Source organism: Solea solea, chromosome 14 (assembly GCF_958295425.1).
Source record: "Solea solea chromosome 14, fSolSol10.1, whole genome shotgun sequence".
Lineage (NCBI taxonomy): Eukaryota > Metazoa > Chordata > Actinopteri > Pleuronectiformes > Soleidae > Solea > Solea solea.
The window spans coordinates 19,155,140-19,174,412 of record NC_081147.1 but is presented as its reverse complement, the minus strand read 5'-3'; the positions used below and the strand labels follow the sequence as shown (position 1 = coordinate 19,174,412).

Here is a 19,273-nt window from a genome sequence, read left to right as displayed (position 1 = left end):
TCCTTTGTCAGACACAGATGCAGTTTTTGGACGGGGAATTTCACAGCATCACCTTGTCCTCAAGGTCCTGCTTCTTCAAGTGGATCTGTAGGCACTTCAGCCAGCACATTTAGCCCAAAAAAAAAGAAGTCTTCAACTCCCCTGGTTTCTGTGGCTCTCAGCGTGCTGGCTTCATTTTAAAGTGAGAGGTTTAATCAGACTGGAGAAAAGGGATGGAGAGTCATCTTTCTTGTCAGATTCAGCTCTGCGCTCCGCTGGCTTCCAAGAGAAGAGAGATTTTCCATTTTCCTCACTTCAGTGTGCGTTTTTTTCCCTCTTCTTTTCGTCTTCGACCCTTTTATTTCTCTCATGTTTATCCAATTTCTCCCTCTATCCTGCTACTATTCCCCCATTTTTCTTTTCATTTCTGTCCCTTTTTTTTGTTCCCGTGGGTGTGGTTGAAGGTCACTCTGCACACTGGCTCACTTTCAGCATGGAGAGAGACACAGAGACAGAGGGAAAGCAATGCAGGGAAAAGGACAGAAGGGGAACAATGGCTATAGCAGAGTAAGGCGAGGGGCAGCCAGCTGGACAAACTGTCCACAGTACTGTGCAGTCATCACTTTTTGCAGCAGACATCATTGGGGAAGTTTGGAAGCACACATGGACTTACAGCCTGTCCGAGAAAGAATGTTAAAGGCATCAACAGTGAGCCAAGCTCCATGTCAGAGCCAAGGCTGACCCCCACAGACACGTCTGACATGGAGGACTCAGTCCCTGCACTCACCCGCTTTCCTCCACTTGACTCTTACTCCATCATCCCTGAGTGCAAGGCCTGAGTTAAGAGTATTCCACTGCTGTAATATTGTCTCACGGGCAGCAGAGCAGAGATATGATCCTTTTTAATTCTTCACACTGGCATCTGGTGCCTGCATTACCAACTACAGGATGTTACTCCAACAGCAGCTGCTGGCTCTTGCATTATGGTCTAATACGATTTAGCCTAATCACTATAGCCCCAAAAAACAAGCAGAGATCAGGTCATCTGACTTCTGTGTGAAGCCTGATTTAGACTTTGTCGCTTGACACTATGGATAATTTTCGCTTGACAAAACTTAACAAGTTGTATGGTGTTTTTAATTTATGCCCCATAGTGAAAGATTTCAGTCTGTGTGACCACACACCCTCCAGTCAGCTTGTTCAGTTTTACATGATATCCTCCTGATCAGTTTGTTTCTGCTTGTTGGTTCTGATTTCTATTTGTGCTACTTTGTCCTTGTTTATATAAATGATGGAGGTTGTTGGTTTAACTGAGTAGGAAGAGATTTATTTATTTATTATATATTTATAATAAATATTTATATATATATATATATATTATATTATATATATATTTATTTTATTTTTATTTAACCAGGTTAAAAAAGCCGTTGAGATGGAAATCTCATTTCCAAGGGTGACCTGGCCAAGAGGTCAGCAGCACACGTCATAATAATAATAATAAATATTAGATTAGGTATAGGAGACGGGTTACAAACAATGATTTTGACAAAAACGGTAATGTAACAATGTTAGCATGACATTTAAAGTGCAGGAATTGAGGTCACAGTAATAAATTAAAAACACAGGCACTGTTTACTAGTTTCTCTTTGTCTAATAAGAACGAAACGCTCCAAGTGAAATGATTTCAGGCATTTTCAGCGGCAAAGCTGAACGCTCTTAACTCTGTTTCTAACACGTGGAACAGAAAGATGGAGACCTTCACTGGAACGAAGAGAGCGAATAGTGGCTTTTAGTTCTTGAAAGGAAGAAGAGTGTGCACATATGAAGGGACTAAGCCAAGGTGAGCCTTATAGATTAATAATAGCCAGTGTGTACATCTGTGTACATCTGCGTACACTCAGAGAAGGCCACGCAGATTCAATATAAAGTTCACAATGATGAGTAAGTCGACGGCAACTGGTGACAAATCTCAGAGCACAGTGATGTGCAGTGTTCAAAGACTGTAAACATTTATTCAAAGCACCCATATACAGCACATGGCCATGATCTACTAGCGGCAGAGACGTTGCAGATCATACTTCTTGCTTTGATCGAGATTTAGATTTTCTCGTGAGAGCAAGAAATGGAGCACAAGTTAAACCAATTAAGAGAACAAGAGGAAGAAAATGTGTTGGTCTGACAGCTGAAGGTAGAACACCTACACTATGAATCACAGCGTGTGATGTTGTATGACGGTTTCAACGACCAGAAAATTCTACAAGTGTAAACTAAACTCGGGACAAAAGTGGTGAGCGACATTCTTTTCCTGTTCATTTCTGTTGCACAACGCTTGAATGTTCCAAGTGACTGAGTTTAAATCAGGCTTAATTTCCCAATTTTTTAATTTACAAAGTCACACTAAACACAACTGATGACTCACGTGGCTTCACAGTGGGATGCTAATTTGATTTTCTGCGGCTTCATCTGGAGCCACAAAAAATTTTCACATGTGCTGTCGTGACCCCGTTAACAGACGTTCATTCGTGACTAACCTCGCGTGAAGTTCCGCTTTAAATGACATCTTTACAAATGCACCGTTATCTCCGAATACAAATACAACACGAGCTTTGTTAAACAAACTATTTTTGTTGCCTGACTTTTCTCCAGCTCTTCAGTCTCTCTTTTTTGTGTGTCTGTCTCCTCCACTTGTCAGAATATCTTGTGATTTTTCTTTTCTTTTCTTTACACCTAGTCGTCTCCAGCAATCAGGTTCAGCAGCAGTGCAGCTTGTGCTCCTGTGGGTTTTTTTTGGGTTGTTTTTTTTGCTGCAGCCTCCCTCCACATGTGATTAATCATGTGAAGTGGCAAAAAGCACAACACTGTCAGAACTGTGAGGAGAACCTAATGGAGTTGAAAATGGAATGTTTTGTCGCAACGCTATCCATTTTGTTCCACCATCGCCAGCATGGTCACGTTCTCTCACTTCACCCCCCCCCTTCAAACACTAAATGGCTCTTTTGCCACCAGATACAAAAGGCTCATTAGGTAGTGTGGGTCATCGTCCAACCTAAAAGGTTGAAGGTTTGATGCTCGGCCAGTGCCAAGTGTACCTGAGCAAGTCACTTAACCTCAAAGTGCTTGTGAATGAAATGTGAAAGAAAAAACACTGAATATATGGAGGCGCTGTGTGTGTGTGTGGGGACATTTTGGCTGATCCTCACAAAATTTGAAAAGCTTTTTGAGGGTTAATCCTTGGTTTCTGGGTCATTGTTATAATCGTATTGATCTAAAGTACACGTGAGTGACTTATTCCAAGGCTAATGCAATGACACACTTAAATAAGCATATTTATGGGCAGTGTATTCCCTTTCAGCCTCCTTAAATGTTACACTCTGGACGTTTTTAAAGCAAAGATTTACTCCACAAAACCACAGCTGAGAAGTTTTGTCTTGTTTCCCCAAACTAAGTTCATGCCGCCAGTTGTGCACTCATGCACGTGTAAGCAAGACTCCTCACTTCTCTGATGCGGCACTACAGCACAGTTCACTGGAGAAACCGGGGGTGAAAATCGTTTTCATTTTCCACTTTTAAGACTAATCCACTGATTCCAGGGTGGAACATCAAGTGAAATGCATGTCTGGCATGAATTTTTATTTTATTTTATTTCGCCGCTGCAGCGCTGTCCTGCTTCTCCGCCTCTTGCTCTGTGTTGGCTCAACATGAAACCTAATCAGGTGGATGATGCGACAATAGGCCGCATGTGATAAAATGCCAACACTGGAGCAGATTAAAAGGACACAATAATGAAGGTAATGAATGAGAGGGTTTCACACTGAGGAGTTTAATTAACCTCGCCTCCCACCAGCCTATCTCCTCTGTAACACCTTTGTCACCATGCAGCTGACTTCCTGTGTGGCGACCACCCAGGGCAATTTATCCAGTTACCTTCTGTGCCAGGGGCAATTAATTCTGCCCCCTGTCCCAAGACCTTATCTTTTGCTTGTGTCCTTGGTCTCCATACGTGCCACACTTCCACAGGCACAGTGCTTCCCTTGACCTAGTCTCCCCCTCCAACTCCTCCTACTCCATTTTCTCCCTTATTTATTTGTTCTCTCTCTCTCTCCTCTTTATTCCTTTTTTTTTTTTTTTTTGTTCCTTCAGATTTTCAGAGACACCTGGGACCACACGCGGCGAACTCTTCCTCCCTGTCAACACTCTCTCACAGCTTAATATGCACAGATATCCACTCCTTAACTGATGGTCTTGTCAGATTGAAATGAGGCCTCGGTATTCATACATAAACATACACACTCACTCAGCCATATTCATGAGCACTTCCTGTGGCCTTCTCTGTGCTTCGCCCTCATTCTTCACCTCAGCCTGCTGTCATTGTTTAGATATTGACCACGATCGGCGGCCACATCCAGACAACTTTAATACACCTCAGCCGTCTCCCTCTTTCACATCCATGTCTCCTCTTCCCTCTTCACTCACACACACACACACACACACCAGTGCTACATCTTGTTAAAAAGAGTTAGTGAAGCTGAAAGGCCAATCACATTAGCACAGAGGGAGTGTCAAAAAAGAAAAAGACTGCAGAGATATGGTGGAAGGCTTGAATCAAAAGGACATTTCTCAGATTTTAATTGCAAATGCCTGATTGCGCTCATAATTATGAGCAATAATACTGCCGCGCTGATCTCGAATGGATCATATAGCAATTCCTCACTGCTGTTGCTGCTAGATTTGATGGCGAGCAATATCTTTAGTGGATTAGCATTTAATCCCAGTTCCCGGGATCGCAGAAGTCTTTGAAGATCCGCGGCTGAATGTCCCTTGTCCACAGCCGACGGGGAAGGCCCAGCTCTGGGTGATGGGCTGCAGCCATTTTATACTGGAGAGCGCTCTGCCTCTAATCAGTCATGGAGGGAGACAGAGGATTTATCCAGCAGCTCGGACTTGAGGGTGATTAGATGCTCAGATCCAGTGAGACGGGTTGGAGATTTGGCCCAGGCAAGAATGCAGCTCTGGTTCTGTCTCTCTGATAAAACAGAGGTCATCGGCGGTTGGCCGAGCAAACCTTGAACCTTGCGTTTATGACACACCAGCCCCTCTGCTTCATTTAAAGATTCTGATTGCAATAACGGCTGTGGTGGTCCCATCGCTGCACTTACTGTTGTAAAACTGTTAAATAGCCCGAGGCCAAAATATAACTTGCTTTCGCTGTCGTCTTCAAAGGATGAGATGTCTGGACTCTTGTGGAACAGCTTAATTAAAATATGATTACCTGTCTCTGGTGCATACTTGATTGTTTTTGCGGCGCTCAGGGCAAATTATCTGCTGTCCCCAAGTGAGTCGTGTCTCAGGTCTTTTTTTCTCTTAGAACTCCTTGGTCTTTTTTTAAGGTTTATACAAGTTTGTGTTACACCATCGAAGGACTGTCGTGGAAAAGCTTTTTTCCTTTGTCTAGCGCCTCCATATAATGTCTCTTTTTTCCCTCTTTAAGCACATTTTTAGAAACATCAGGCATTATCTCCGGCTGGTCAGCGAGGCCCTTTCTACATTGTGTGGCATGAAAGAACTGTCTGAGTCGGTGGGAGAGATCATTATCCGCCATGGGTTGAACTGAAGGAAAGGAAACCGGGACGTGAACGTGTGAAGCAGAGCCTGAGGGTTTGCTTTTGACTCGTACCCAACAACATCATAGCCTTTATATTAATACAAATTTAATTAGACTTTCCTTCGGTGCTTCCTCCCCGCTTGTTTAGCATTGCTATGTTGTTTTATGTGAACTGAAGGAAGGCACAGGGAGGAGATGGTGTGGTTTCGGATGGGATTACTATTAATAAGCACTGTAGGGGAGGGGAGGTTGAGCCTGGCTGCGGCTCTAGGGGATGTAAGTGTTTCATTTCATTAGAGGCATTGTAATTCAAATAGCACACATCAGCTCAAAAACTATAACCTGCTTTGATTCATGTGATGCATCGAAATTGTAATGTTTATTGTTTAGTTCTCAGATGCACAGAAATTCCAGCGAGCATCACGCGGCACTGTAGGCGCTAATGAAGCAGTGGCGTTGTGTCGATTGAGCGGCTGATTAGCATTCATCAGGTGCTTTGGAAGCCTTTAGTGCAGATGACGCTCTGAGAACTTTATGCTCCGTTAAGTTCAAATAAATGTCTTGCCCCGAACTGTCATTGGAGAAAGTGTCAGGATGACTGACTCTTCATCAGCTCCATTATTAGAATCCGAGGCATCGTTTGTGCTGTTGTGGAGCAATAGAAGCTCACGTGTCCGGTAAACTGTATAAAAAAAAAGAGTCCTCTTTCCTCTCCCTCCTTTCTGAAGCAAACGCTTCAATCAGTGCGTTGCCTTTGGGAACAATGGCACGTGAAGGTCGGTTAAAATTTCAGCAGTGTTAATTACATTCTTTATTAGTTTTTGCCACCGAATTCAGCTCTAAAGAAGAATGGAGCAGAGGCGGCGGCGTTGCGGCGTTGGCCGGGTGTTGACTTAATGTCACCCATCCATTTTGCTTTCGCTCTGGTTGCCCTCGCCGGAGCTGGAAAATTGGAGCCTCATTCATCACTGGGTTGCTCTGGGCTCTGGGCACCAACATGTATTCAGTCATAGCCCGAGTGACAGACACGCAAACACACACATGCATCTCAGCGTGAACAATATAGAGTGCAAAAATGTCTCTCGCACACACACACACACGCACATACATATACATTAGCCCTCTCTGAAGCTCTGACTGAGTGACAGCAGCTCGGGCATCTGTATTCTTGCAGTGCAACACTTCAAGTGTTAGAATGAATGTTTAAAGCAACTCTCTATTCACCATTTTCACCATGTTTATTCACTTGTGTTTTTCCCCCTCTCTCTATCCAGAAAGGAATACCCATCGGGCAGTTCTGCAAAGACTTCAATGAGAAAACCAAGGAGCTGAAGGAGGGCATCCCTCTCCCGGTCCAGATCCACGTGAAGGTGCGTCTGCGCGGCTCCGTGTGGGCCTCGCTAACCCCACGCCGACCCCTTACTTTACACTTAGCACGGTGCCCCCCCACAGCTGTGGTTAATTCCACCAGCTGCATAACATTACTAGAGCCCCTCCATTATTCATACTATACCACCGAAGTAAGCCTTTTCATTTGCATTCATTAATGAAGCAATACCCACAGGAACTCGGAGTCAAGAAGCATTAAGTGCGTACAAGAGAAGTGAATTACTCAGAAAAGAGGTGTTGTTAGCTTGGGTTTTTTTTTTTTTTGTCAGAAGTACATGTTGTTTGACCCTCCCCCCCCACCCCCCGGTGTCAGAAGTTGTGTCTCTTCAGCTGAATAAATGGGTGTTGTAATGAGGTTTTCGATAGATGCAGGAGAAGCCTAATCCTTTTAAAGGCTTAAATTTATTTTGACATGCAATATCCAGCAACAGCCCTGCTATCACATCCGAGGCCTTGTTGCCGCTCGCTAGTGCCACCTGGTGGTGGGTTTCAAGTGCACTGATTGTTCTGTTAACATGTGAAACAAGTGTTATGTCTCCGTATGCAGTGTGTGGTTCTCAGCTGCCTTTCACGACCGCTTTGAACACACACTCTGCGGTGAATTTGGTCTTTAAGTGAAAGCTATATTTTTCTGTGAATTTACCCTTTCACAGAGTTAGATGACGAGGCGCTAATTTCTGCATTTTAAGTACGAAGCTGAAGCAGGAAGGTAATTAAATTAGCATAAAGACTGGAAACCTGGGATTCTGACTTTGGCCAAAGTTTTCAAATCAGCCTGCTTGCACCTTCCTCAAATTGTCTCTCATCAGTGCACTCCATGCACAGATAGACCTATAACTATACTAGAGTCATAGTGGTGCTGTCGGCGAAACTCTTAACATCAGATTTCTCACATTTAATTAGCAGCATAAGTGTTTTATCTGACAGGCCAGTCAAGTTTTTTTTTTTTTTTTTATATATCACATTAAAATCACAGGAGTTTCACAAAAGGTTAAATGAGACAAAACACTGAAAACACATCAAAACAGTGGTAAAGCAAATGTCAGGCTCAACAATTACAGTTCATCCTGAGGAAGAGGACGGAAAAGTTTCAATTTCATGGTACTAAACTCAAAGCCTCTCATCTATAACTCTTGAAAGCAGAAGTGTTACACTTTTGGAGGAGCCGTCGCTCTCCTACCTGTCGTTCACTGTCTAGTTTTGCCAGTGGAAAAAAAAGGGGCTGCTCTTGAATGTGAATGTGTTTGTTTTATGAGATGACGGTAGAAATAAAAGCATCCCATCAGGCTTTTCCAGCCATAAGCTTTTCCAAAGGTAGAGAAAAAAAGTCCGTTCCCTCAGTGGAAAGGTCACCGCGGTTAGATTACATGACTGTGATGACAAATCACCTGCTGTGGTATCCTCTCAGCTCAGCCTACAGTTTATTGCCTGGTGTTTGTTTGTTTTTGTTGTTGCTCTTATGTGACAAGTAACAGATGATCCAAAGTAAGCTCTCCTCGGGTGATTTATCGATCGGATCTATAGGTCAGATTTTTAAGGCCCCCATCGAGGAAATAAATCTGAATGAAAGAAGGGCGTCAGAATAACTAGGCGATGTTGAAGAGATTACTTTTCATATTGCTCCTGAGGGGAGGATGAAAAGGCTGGAGAGCAGATCTGCAGCCGCATATATTTTGAACGCACGCTGAAATAATGCAAAATAAGTTGCTGATCATCTTAAACGGTCAATATTTGTACATCTGTGTCATCAGTGTAGTCGTTGTAGATCGTTGGTCTCTCCACTTTTCACTTGGTTCTCGTGTTTGTGAGCTCGTATTGATATTTTACTGTTGTGAACCACAGTGTCGATGCTCCTCATTAGTATAGTTTATGCTGCAGCATTAAAAACACTCTTAAACACTCCACAGTGGGCCGTGTGCCCGGCTCCAGCTGGCTGCAGAGGTGCTAGAAACTACATTCAGACATTGACGGAGACTCAAACAGAGCTGAGAGAGGAATTAGCATTGTTCGCTCGGTGAACGAAACCCCATGTCTTTTGTGTTGTGTGAAGAATCAGCAACCTCATCAGATCAGTTTAGGTATCGATTATGTGCCAGTGTTGATGCGCTGCATCCAAGAGGCCCACACACAGAAAGGAATCAGTGTGGCTTTAACTTACCGTCTCGTATTCAGCTCAACGTCAGCTCAAACTGTGGTGTTTAACTTTTAAAAATAAACAAACGTCTGTTACATTCGAACCGCTGTCAAGTGAGTTCACACAAAGCTGACGAAGCCAATCAGCTCCTCACTTCTCTCCCTGTGTATAGCAGCGTTTAGATCTCATGTTTGCCTGTGAAGTGATTTGTTTCATGTGATGACACACGGAGGCAACGGCAACATTGTGCAAGGGAAAAGATACAGTTTGAAGTTTGACTGAAAACACAAAGAAACGCCCCCTGAAAAAAAAAACCTCACCATTAAGCGGTTTGATGGGATAAATGCTTCTTGCCCCCTTTGCTGCTGCTGTATATACACAAATGCACCATCAATCATGTCTAATAGCATTGCTTTACAGAGGCTGTTTTAAGATGAAGGATGCAGTATGCACATTTATGGAGCATATACAGTATTTCCAACACGTTTCACAGTGTTGCTGTTGAAGTGGTTACTTGGGTTTTGCCTCACCTCACCACAAAATGTCAGGGAACATCAGTTCAGTTTTTTGTGGGGGGGTGTCACTGACAACATAACCTCCTCGACAGGGATAATAAAACAATATTTTTTTGTTTCAGACAGTAACTGACTGACATAATAATAAAAAAATATATGAAAGCCGGGTGTTGGTGGTATGGCTCAAGTCTATCACACTTTTCTGAATGCAATATCTGACACAGTGTGTGAAAAGCAGCAGTGGTGCAGTGGTGGTGGAAGTGTCACCAGAATCTGATGAAAGAAAAAATCCGCTCCAAATCTATTGGGAATTTACTTCCTCCAAATGCTTCATTTAAGACCTTGAAAAAACAGGAGGGAGCTGTTAAATTGTGGCCTTGACTATGATTGACATTGTGTGTTTTTCTGTGAAAAGGTTTCTTTAATGTCCTAAAGTTTTTCAAATTTGTCTCTGAAGGCCAAGTCTGCCTGGTTTCTACAGAAGTGTATTGCATTCACCTAAAATCATTTTTATAAAGGATCTGTTTTAACGAGATTTTTTGCGGGGTGGATGAGTTTTATTGAGTGAATGAGAAAGCAGAGAAGCTTATAATCTTGATAGCTGAATTGAAAGCAAAGATGTCCCATTTGTTTAGTTTAATCCAGTTTTTCTTTGCTTTTGGTTTGAGACATTGGGAGATTCTCCCGTGTTTAAGTAATATCGACAGAATTCTCATTAGTTTGTTGACTTTGCGCATGCAGGCACCTCAGGACTTTGTGGTTGTTCAGACGGAAAGAACGCTTAGATTTGCTGGAGATTGCAATGTTTCTTCAAGATCATTTGAGTAAATAATACGGCATGCTTCACGGATATGAAATGGTGCACTTGAAATGCACACTGTACAACTAAGGAAGCTATGGAAGCTTATTGCAACCAGTTTCTATTGGACGCGGAAGGAGGAGCAAAAAAGCCCCCCAAAAAAATCTTTGTAAAAAGACCACGAAAAAAAATCTCATAAAAACAGACCTGGAAAAATATTTTAGAAAAAACCTCGTAAAAACAGACTGTGACAAAAAATCTTGTAAAAACAGACCCGCAAAAAAATCTCGTAATTAACAGACCCGATAAAAAATCTCGTAAAAACAGACACAAAAACAATCTTGTAAAAACACACCCGAAAAAAAAATCGCAAAAACACATCCAAAAAAATCTTGTAAAAACAGACCTGGAAAAAAATCTTGTAAAAACAGACCTGAAAAAAATCTAGTCTTAAGCGTTTCCACAGCAGAGTTGAACACTGACAGTGTGATGACACACTGTCTAACATGTTGAAAAATAACTGTTACTGTCACAGCAGTCCTGTCAATCTCTGCATGATAATACAGTGTGCAAAGGTCTGCAGTAGAATAATAATGTAGGTGAATTGTGTCCCCTTTTTTTGTGCAAACGTGTATGACAATCATTAAACATTGTGTTTATCTGCTGCAGTGAAGCTGCAGAATGTAACTCGTCTACAAACATCACTATAATCAGCTTCACCTCCAGGCTCATAAAGGAAAAAAATCTCCTAATTAAATTTCAAACTTTTGCAGAGGACAGAACAAATGATAGGTTTGCAAACCGCAGCCAACCTTAACACAGACAGATTTACGTTTACCGGTGGACTGGTGTAAGTCTTCAAAGCCCTTTTTCCCCCCCCCCACAGAGGGTTAGAAGTGAGTGTTAAAGGAACGCCCTGATCGCTGAATGGTGACAGCGCATGACATATAACTGAAACACTCACAGTTGGATTGCGACTGTGGACATGTGTTGCATTTCAAACTCCTTTCTGCGACTGCACTGCTGCTGGGCCACGGTAGAAGGAAAATGCCACATATGAAACCTTTTGAAAAGAAACAAATTTCACTACCTCTACACTGCAGGGAAACGATGTTTAATTATTATACAATGTCCTCACCCTAACTCTTCCATCAACTAGTGAAAATGTAGATTTTATTGCATTTTTAAATGACATTGAGCTGCAATCTTTGAGCGTGATTTCACACAGTCTAGTGCATATTGATGACCGCTTTTACAATATTCTCATTTCAAAACGGAGACAGAGAGAAAAAGAATGTCATCATTTTTACAAACCATGAAGCTTCCCCTCCAAAAAAAAATGAAAAACAGCTGATGAAATCTGCCAGTGACAGTTGTTAAAATCCAAATATTGATCTTGTTTTCATTTACTGTGGTCTGAAATCATGGTCACCCTTGTCTCAACAGTCTTGAATTGTGATGATAAATGTGCTGCTGCAAACAAGAACATAGACTTTGAAAGCGGTAAATCGTAGTCTCTGTGCGTCTATTGGGAGAGCTGTGTAATTCAAATGTTCTCCAGGAGAATATCTATTCTTTACACATTCCCAATTCCATCAGGGGTTACATGTTTATTTCATCTCTCGTCTCCACAGCCCGACAGAACGTATGACCTGAAGATCGGCCAGCCCACGGTCTCTTACTTCCTCAAGCAGGCGGCAGGAATCGCAAAAGGAGCCGGCAAGACAGGTGAGCAGTGCTGCTGCTGCTGCTGCTGCTGCTGCCGCTGCACTTAAATTTCTGCCCTCGCTCAAATTTTCACCTGCTGAGTCCATCCTGAAACGGACGCCCATCCCTCCACGGGCTAAGTTTTGAGCTTAGCTTGTGTGATTGATGTTCTATTCATGACATGTGGGGAAGTGCGGGTGGAGGAGAGATGTGGCCGAGCTGGTGCGTTCAGAAAAGAGAATTATGGATCTCCAACTTTTTCGTGCTCTGAGGTTCATCCAGACTCTTTTCTCGCTGTTGACTCTTGATGCCACATGATGACCTGCGCTTACACACACACACACTTTGACCCACTGTTTCTTGTATCAAAGGTTTCCTTGTACGTTTATCGAATTTTTTATTCTGACTTTATTCACACTTCCCTTTCTGTGTGTGTGTGTGTGTGTGTAAAGGCCACGAGACAGCGGGGATGGTGTCAGTGAGAGCAGTGTATGAGATTGCCATGGTGAAGGCTGAGGATGAGTGCTTCAAAATGAGGAACACCTCCCTAGAGACCGTGGTCAGAAGCATCATCGGCTCGGCCCGTTCACTGGGCATCAAGGTCGTCAAAGAGTAAGTGTGTTTATCTGTGTGTCTGAGACCCACAACACCGTGAACCTGACTCACACACTCACAGCAGCAGCAGCAGCTTGTGTTTGTCCTTTAAATGAAAGAGGACTCCATAATATTCTTCAACGTCAATATAACGACTGTTCAATATAAACCAATATAGCGTTAATCCGTTGTGCAGACAACCTTTCAGACGCAACACCAATTTGTCTTTAACCAGTGTTTGTGTTTTGAAGTTAAAACTACAGTTTACTGAATTATTTTTTTTACAACCTTCACTCAGGGGCACAACTCAAACTTTGACTATATGGGATTTTATGGAGATGATTAGTTTTAGAAAGGTGATGTAGAAGTTATACCTCCCTAACAAAACGTAAAGGGCTGTTTATGCTGAAGACCAAGATCAAAACTCTTGATCACAAGTAAGAACAAGTAAGACTGATCATCTGTTCACACACTCACAATTTGAGCTGCTCCCTTCAGGAAATGTCCTGCTGACCACAATGAGACTAACACATTAATAAAAGAGTCATAAAATACTATTTAGTATGGTCGTGAACAGTAAAGTTTACAATGGAAGTATGGACACTGCAAGCAACATTTGCAAAAAAAAAACATTCTGCACAGTAATAAATAATAGTAAATGGTCAAATAGACAGAACACGGTTACATTACAGATCATTTATATTTGACACGTGTCAATTCTTTTTCTTTTCTCTGTCTCAACTCTTATTATATGATTAGGTTTGTTTATTTGTTAAGGGAAGTAAGGCTTATCTCCCAAGCTTTGAATAGTTGTTTTTATTTGTAATTTATGTTTTTTTTAATAACCTATCCTGGAGCTAAGATGAGAATGACGACATAAGCCCTTTTCTAGTCATGATGACCACGCAAAGCTGCTTTTTACACTACATTTCAGCCATTCACACATTCACACCCATTCACGGGAGCAACGTGGGGTCCAAGGACGCATGTGGGTCGACTACCACTGAGTTGCAATGTTGCCAGTTCAGGTCAACCAACTTTGATAATTTACTGAGAACGGCACGACGTGTTCGCACATTTTTTTCTCCTGGAACTTTTCTCATAACAAACACGTTAGAGTGTGTGAAAGAAAACCAAAATCAGAGGAAACTAAAGGACCAAGGGCAAAGCTAAGCAGGGAGATAGCTCTCCGGAGAGAATGGAGACATAATGGCAGCCATCAAGGCAACAGAAAATCTATTTTTTCATACCATCTACAAAACAAAAAACAGCTTTTTAGGACACCGCAACAGAAGAATTGTTGAAATTGTTGAAATAATTTGCAAATTTCAGTCGTTTTTAAAAATCCATATCACTATATACCTGCGCTAGGCTTTCAATAATGAAAATACAAAAGTGAGCTTAAGCTGTCAAAAAGTATATAGTGTTATGTTTACAGTCTTGCAGCGTTAGATGTTAGAGCCGTGACATCTCCTCACCCACACCTGCAGACTCACCCGCTCACCTGTGAAGAGAAGCTTTGCATCTGAAGATCTGCCGACGTCTACTCTGACACCACGTATATATTATTTACTGCCGCTTCACAGCGTATGTGTTTATTTTGTCATGAAGTGTTTCAGTTCAGCACTCGGGCAGAATCGCACACTCCCTTGAACCACTGCCTCTGTTTCTACTCCAGTTAATGATTTTGTAGTTTACCCACAATCCCCCCCTCTCTTTGTTTTTTCCTTCCCCTCTCCAAGTTAAAACATAAAGTGTCTTGTGGCTGCAGTGCATTATGATTTATTGAGTGCACTGTCAGTAGAGAGACTTGTATCTCTGCCTCTTTTTTTCCCTGGATGCTTGTTGAACAGTGCTGCATTGTGGTGAGGCTCAGATAGAATCCGTCCCTCTGCGACTCTTGCGGCGCCATATTTCCAGATTGTCCATCTGTCGCGCTCCGGTGAACGTGATGTCGGCAACACTCTGAGGGAGGTTCTTCAAATTTAGTCAGTCAATCTGGGGAGGAACTCATTAGATTTTGTCAAAGTCACAGGGAGTGCACTAAAAAATGATAATTATGATTACACAGAAAGTAGAGCTGAAACAATTAATCAATTATTAATTGATTACTAAGTGAATCGACAACTGATTTGATCATCGATAATCGGTTTGAAGCTTTTTTCATGATTAAAACCAGATTTCCGATTGTTTAAGCTTCTTAAATGTGAGTATTTTCTTCATTTCTTTGCTTCGGATAACAAAGAAATCATTAAAAGTTAATCATTTTGGTTTGTGGACAAAACGAGACATTTGAGAACATCATCATTTCAAGGTTTGACGAACACCGATCAACATTTTTTAAGGTTTTCTGATATTTTATGGAGCAATCGATCAATCGAGAAAATAATCAACAGATTAATCCATAATGAAAATAATTGTTAGTTGCAGCGTTAATTGTTGGGAGACTTTCTAAAAAATGCAATAAATTAAGATATGTCCATCTTAGATGAATTTGGGCTCAAAAATGTTGTTCGTGTTATTAGTTTTACTGTACTGTACTAATTCTGTATGTGTTAAAATGTATTATTATAATTATATTTTATTTACTTTATACGACTTCCTGTTAAGTGACAGTGACAATGATTCAACAATCAATCAACATATACTTTATTCCCCCCTCAGGGAAATGTGTCCTGTACTCATGCTGAGCATATGGATGTCTTACAATACAAGACGATACAATAACAGCACTGATAATAATAATAATAATAATACTACGCCATGACACGATAAAAGCCATAAACAAGCAATAAAAAAAACTGCATGAAAACAAAACACACACTATATCAATCTCTATAAAAAACGTGTGTGTTATCACAACAGTCGTTAAGAACGCCATAAAACCATTGTTCAATCCCTGCAGCCTCTGGCAGCGTTATTTACAAGTCTAACAGATGTAGGTGTAAAAAGAGGATTTCAGAGCACTTCAGAGCTCACTCGTCTTTGTCCATCATGCGATCATGACAGGTCTCTTATACAGTATCGCCTGAGGCGGTGCGGTCGTGCATATTCAAGGTTTCTGTCAGAAAGTTTCTGTCCCGTCCGTCTTCTAGTGATTTATCCTCCACATGAGGGCGCTGCTGTCAAGCCCAGCTGACATAGGGCGATAGTCTTTAAATCATATTGTGATGGAATTGTGATGGCCGGGGTACACAGGGTCACATAACAACCATCCACTCTCACGCTCATACCAACGGTCAATTTAGAGCAGGGGTGTCAAACTCATTTTATTTCGGGGGCCATGTACAGCGTCATTTGATCTCAAGCGGGTCGGACCAGTAAAATAATAGCATAATAACCTATAAACAAAAAGAACTCAAAATATTTCCACAGTTATGCAAGTTTTACCATTTACACATGTGCATTACAACTTACAGATCATGGTGGATCTTTAAAGGCACAAAAAAACCTGAAAAATATCGTTTTTCAGTTCCAGAATTTTCTCAAATTTATCATGTGGGACCCTCTGGCGAGCTGATTATGGCCCTTGGGCCATACGTTTGACACCCCTGATTTAGAGTGTCCAAAGTGATGTTTTTCAGAAGGAAGTGGGAGCAAAACTGGAGGGAAAAAAACCCACGTTTACACAGGGAGAACATGCACACTCCATGCACAAAAGGCACTTGTTCCAACTGGGGCACAAACCTAGGTACAAACCTAGGTACAAACCTATCCTGCTGCGAAGGCAAGAGCGCTAACTGCTACATCAGGCATGATCAGGTGTGTCCAAAGTCTGGCCCGCGGGCCAATCACAGCCCTTGGTGAGATGTTGTACGACCCGCAGCTTCGGTTTTATAGTCCCGGGTTTGAAACCCACCTGTGACACACAGGTTTTATCTCATATTATCTTATTTGACTGCAAAGAAAGTCAATTTTTCTTTTAATTTTTTCACTCCTGCACAACTTAGATTTGGTTACATTTCCATTTAAAAATAGTAATAGTGACAATGAAAATTAAATGTTTTATAAAACTGTGTTTTTTTTGCGTTTACATATTTGTAAGTGAATGTTACTGTTTAAAAAAGGGGGGGAAAAGCACCATTGGCCCCCACAAATCTTCACATTATCAAATATGGCCCTCGTTTGGAAAAAAAAACGTTTGGACATCAACCGCGTGGCTCCATTTTCAGCCCCTAAGTCTTTTACCATGGTGTACCGTCGATGGCAACAAACTCAATTGGTTTGCAATCTTGTGCTCGTAAACCTCACTTTTGAACTGACTGACAAGTCTTTAAGTAAGGTTGGCACAAAGCGGTGAATCGCGACGCATTCCTTGTTCACAGAGATTAAGCCTCTCGTTGATGTTTGTTTTATACTTCAGGTTTACAACCTTTGTGAACGGATGCACAGCTTTATACTGAAGAGTCCCGGTAGTCGAGTGCGGAGAAGTATTTAAAGTTTTTAAACGCTTGTCGTGTGATTGTCTCTCTATAAAACGCGAGGCACACGCTGCACAGAAGCTCTGCTCACAAACAAACACGCAGCAGTGAATTCAAGTGACTTGAGAGTCCAGGAGGAGAAGGGAGTAGCTATGAGTCATTTTGCAGCCCATCTGTGGCTCGTAGAACTCTCTGTCATGGAAATACCAGGACATTATTAACCCAGGTCTCATCTGTTTTTAGCAAAGACGTGCTCTTTTGGAAGTTAAATCCACAGAGTCACCTTCAAGCTGGAAGCTTTGATCTACTTTGAACCACTAATTAACTGCGTGCCACGGGAGGCTCGTCATGACCCGCGTTTTACTGCTGCATTCGAGTGGAACCCATGAATCAAGACATGGACGTCGGGCGCAGGAAATCCTGACCTTAACATGTACAGGAGAATGTTATTTTTAAAAAAACAACACGGCACAAACAAAAACCTTTAAATTAACAGGTTTGAAAAATTTCCCAGACCCTGGAAAACATCACACAAAATCCAACTGCTAATAGCTGTTTCTGTTCAAACTGCTGCTTCACAGCAAGACGGTTGCTGTCCAAAAACATGCAGAGGTTAATTGGACACTCTAAACTCTCTCACCCCAGGTCTAAACTGAGTGGTAGAAGATGGATGTTTAGAAAGCTTGAAGAAATGTTACCATTGTGAGGAAGAAAATGAGTTAATAGTGCTGGTGCTTTTGTTTGAGTAAGAATCCAGGAAAAGTAAATGAAAGCTGAGTTTCCTCTCTCTCTCTCTCGCTCTCTCTCCCCCCCCCCCAGTCTCTCTGCTGATGAGTACAAAGTCTTCTTGGAGCGCAGGGAGGAGAAGTTGAAAGCTGATGCAGAAGCAGCTGCAGTGGCTGCAGCCGAAGCTCTTGGTAAAAAGAAATGAAGGCCTGCAACATCCAACGCTGACCCAAACTCCACCCCCCTCCAGAAAACCATTCCTGTTTGTTTTTAACTTTATATAAATGTAGCACATCATGTTGTGCGAGTCTGATCTGAATAAACAGTTGTTCTGTGATTCACTTCCTTATTCACGCCTGATGTTGAAGGCGTCTCTTTTTCACTATTTTCACTGTTTTAAAGACGATTGAGAAGACGAGTTGACTTCCAGTTACATTATGGAAATATTTATGACCCAGAGCGTTTGCGTTTCTTGTGAGCCGAGCTAATGAAACCGTAATTGCTCCGTACTGTAATTGTACATTCAGCCTCTTTGATGTCGTTATCTATTATTAAGGCCGCTGGAAGAGATCTGGCTGTTTGTCGGGTTGAGCAGATGGTTTTAAAGTGATCGCCGCATGAATTATTTCACAATTCATACGTCTCACAGGGAGGGGGAGCTATAACTGTTGATATGTTTTACCTGGGACCGTCATGTATTGACACAATTCACTTGGAACACTGAAACAATTAATGACTATTATTAAAAGTAACCGTTATCTTATTTACTTGGAAAACAAACCGGTTACAGCCTGTAACTTTTGGGTTCTGGGTTGTTGATCTGACAGAACAAGCTATTTCTAAATGTCACGTCACTCTGGGATTTATTATTGGGCAATTTTCCCTCTTGTGACATTTATGGCTATAATCGCTGCCTGCAGCCCTAAACAGTTTATTGCCAGGAGCCTCAGCTTCACCATTTTATGTGTATATTTTCTGCATTAACTGTTTTTATAATACGGCACCAGAAAAAATAGGCCTCTTAAAGGATATGCAGGCATTTTTCAAATGTCTTTATACATTATCATACACGCTCTTGCCCTCATTAAGTAGATTTTCTTTGCATGTGTTTGTGTGACTTTGAGCAGCGTCTCTCAAAAAGTTAAAGGACAGATTTTGATTGAATTTTCTGGGGACGTCGGTTTTGGCGCGAGGAGGAAATGTAGTTGCACAAATGTGGACATTTGTGTTGCTATCTTCCGTTAGTGCTCACCACGGAGTCGTACAAAGAGGCGGTGAGTGTGTCTTCAAGTCTTTTCCAGGAGGAACGATCTCGGGCAACCGACAACAATGTTACACGTGAGTGAGTTTTGTTTCTTCATTTCAACCTTGTCGCTGCCAAAGGATTTCTTTTGGCCCACTAGA

The 19,273-nt window shown here is 41.9% G+C and overlaps 1 protein-coding gene across 1 annotated transcript in view; it reads left to right on the top strand.

Annotated features, from left to right (window-relative positions):
• The window catches only part of mrpl11 (mitochondrial ribosomal protein L11), a 47,436-nt gene extending 29,230 nt beyond the window's left edge, over positions 1-18,206 (top strand). Inside the window, exons 3-6 of the mRNA XM_058650481.1 lie at positions 6,859-6,954; positions 12,056-12,149; positions 12,581-12,740; positions 17,963-18,206. Of these exons, the coding sequence (XP_058506464.1) occupies positions 6,859-6,954; positions 12,056-12,149; positions 12,581-12,740; positions 17,963-18,074 (462 nt within the window). The 3' untranslated portion in view covers positions 18,075-18,206. The remainder of the gene's footprint in view (positions 1-6,858; positions 6,955-12,055; positions 12,150-12,580; positions 12,741-17,962) is intronic.
• Positions 18,207-19,273: the final 1,067 nt, after the last annotated feature.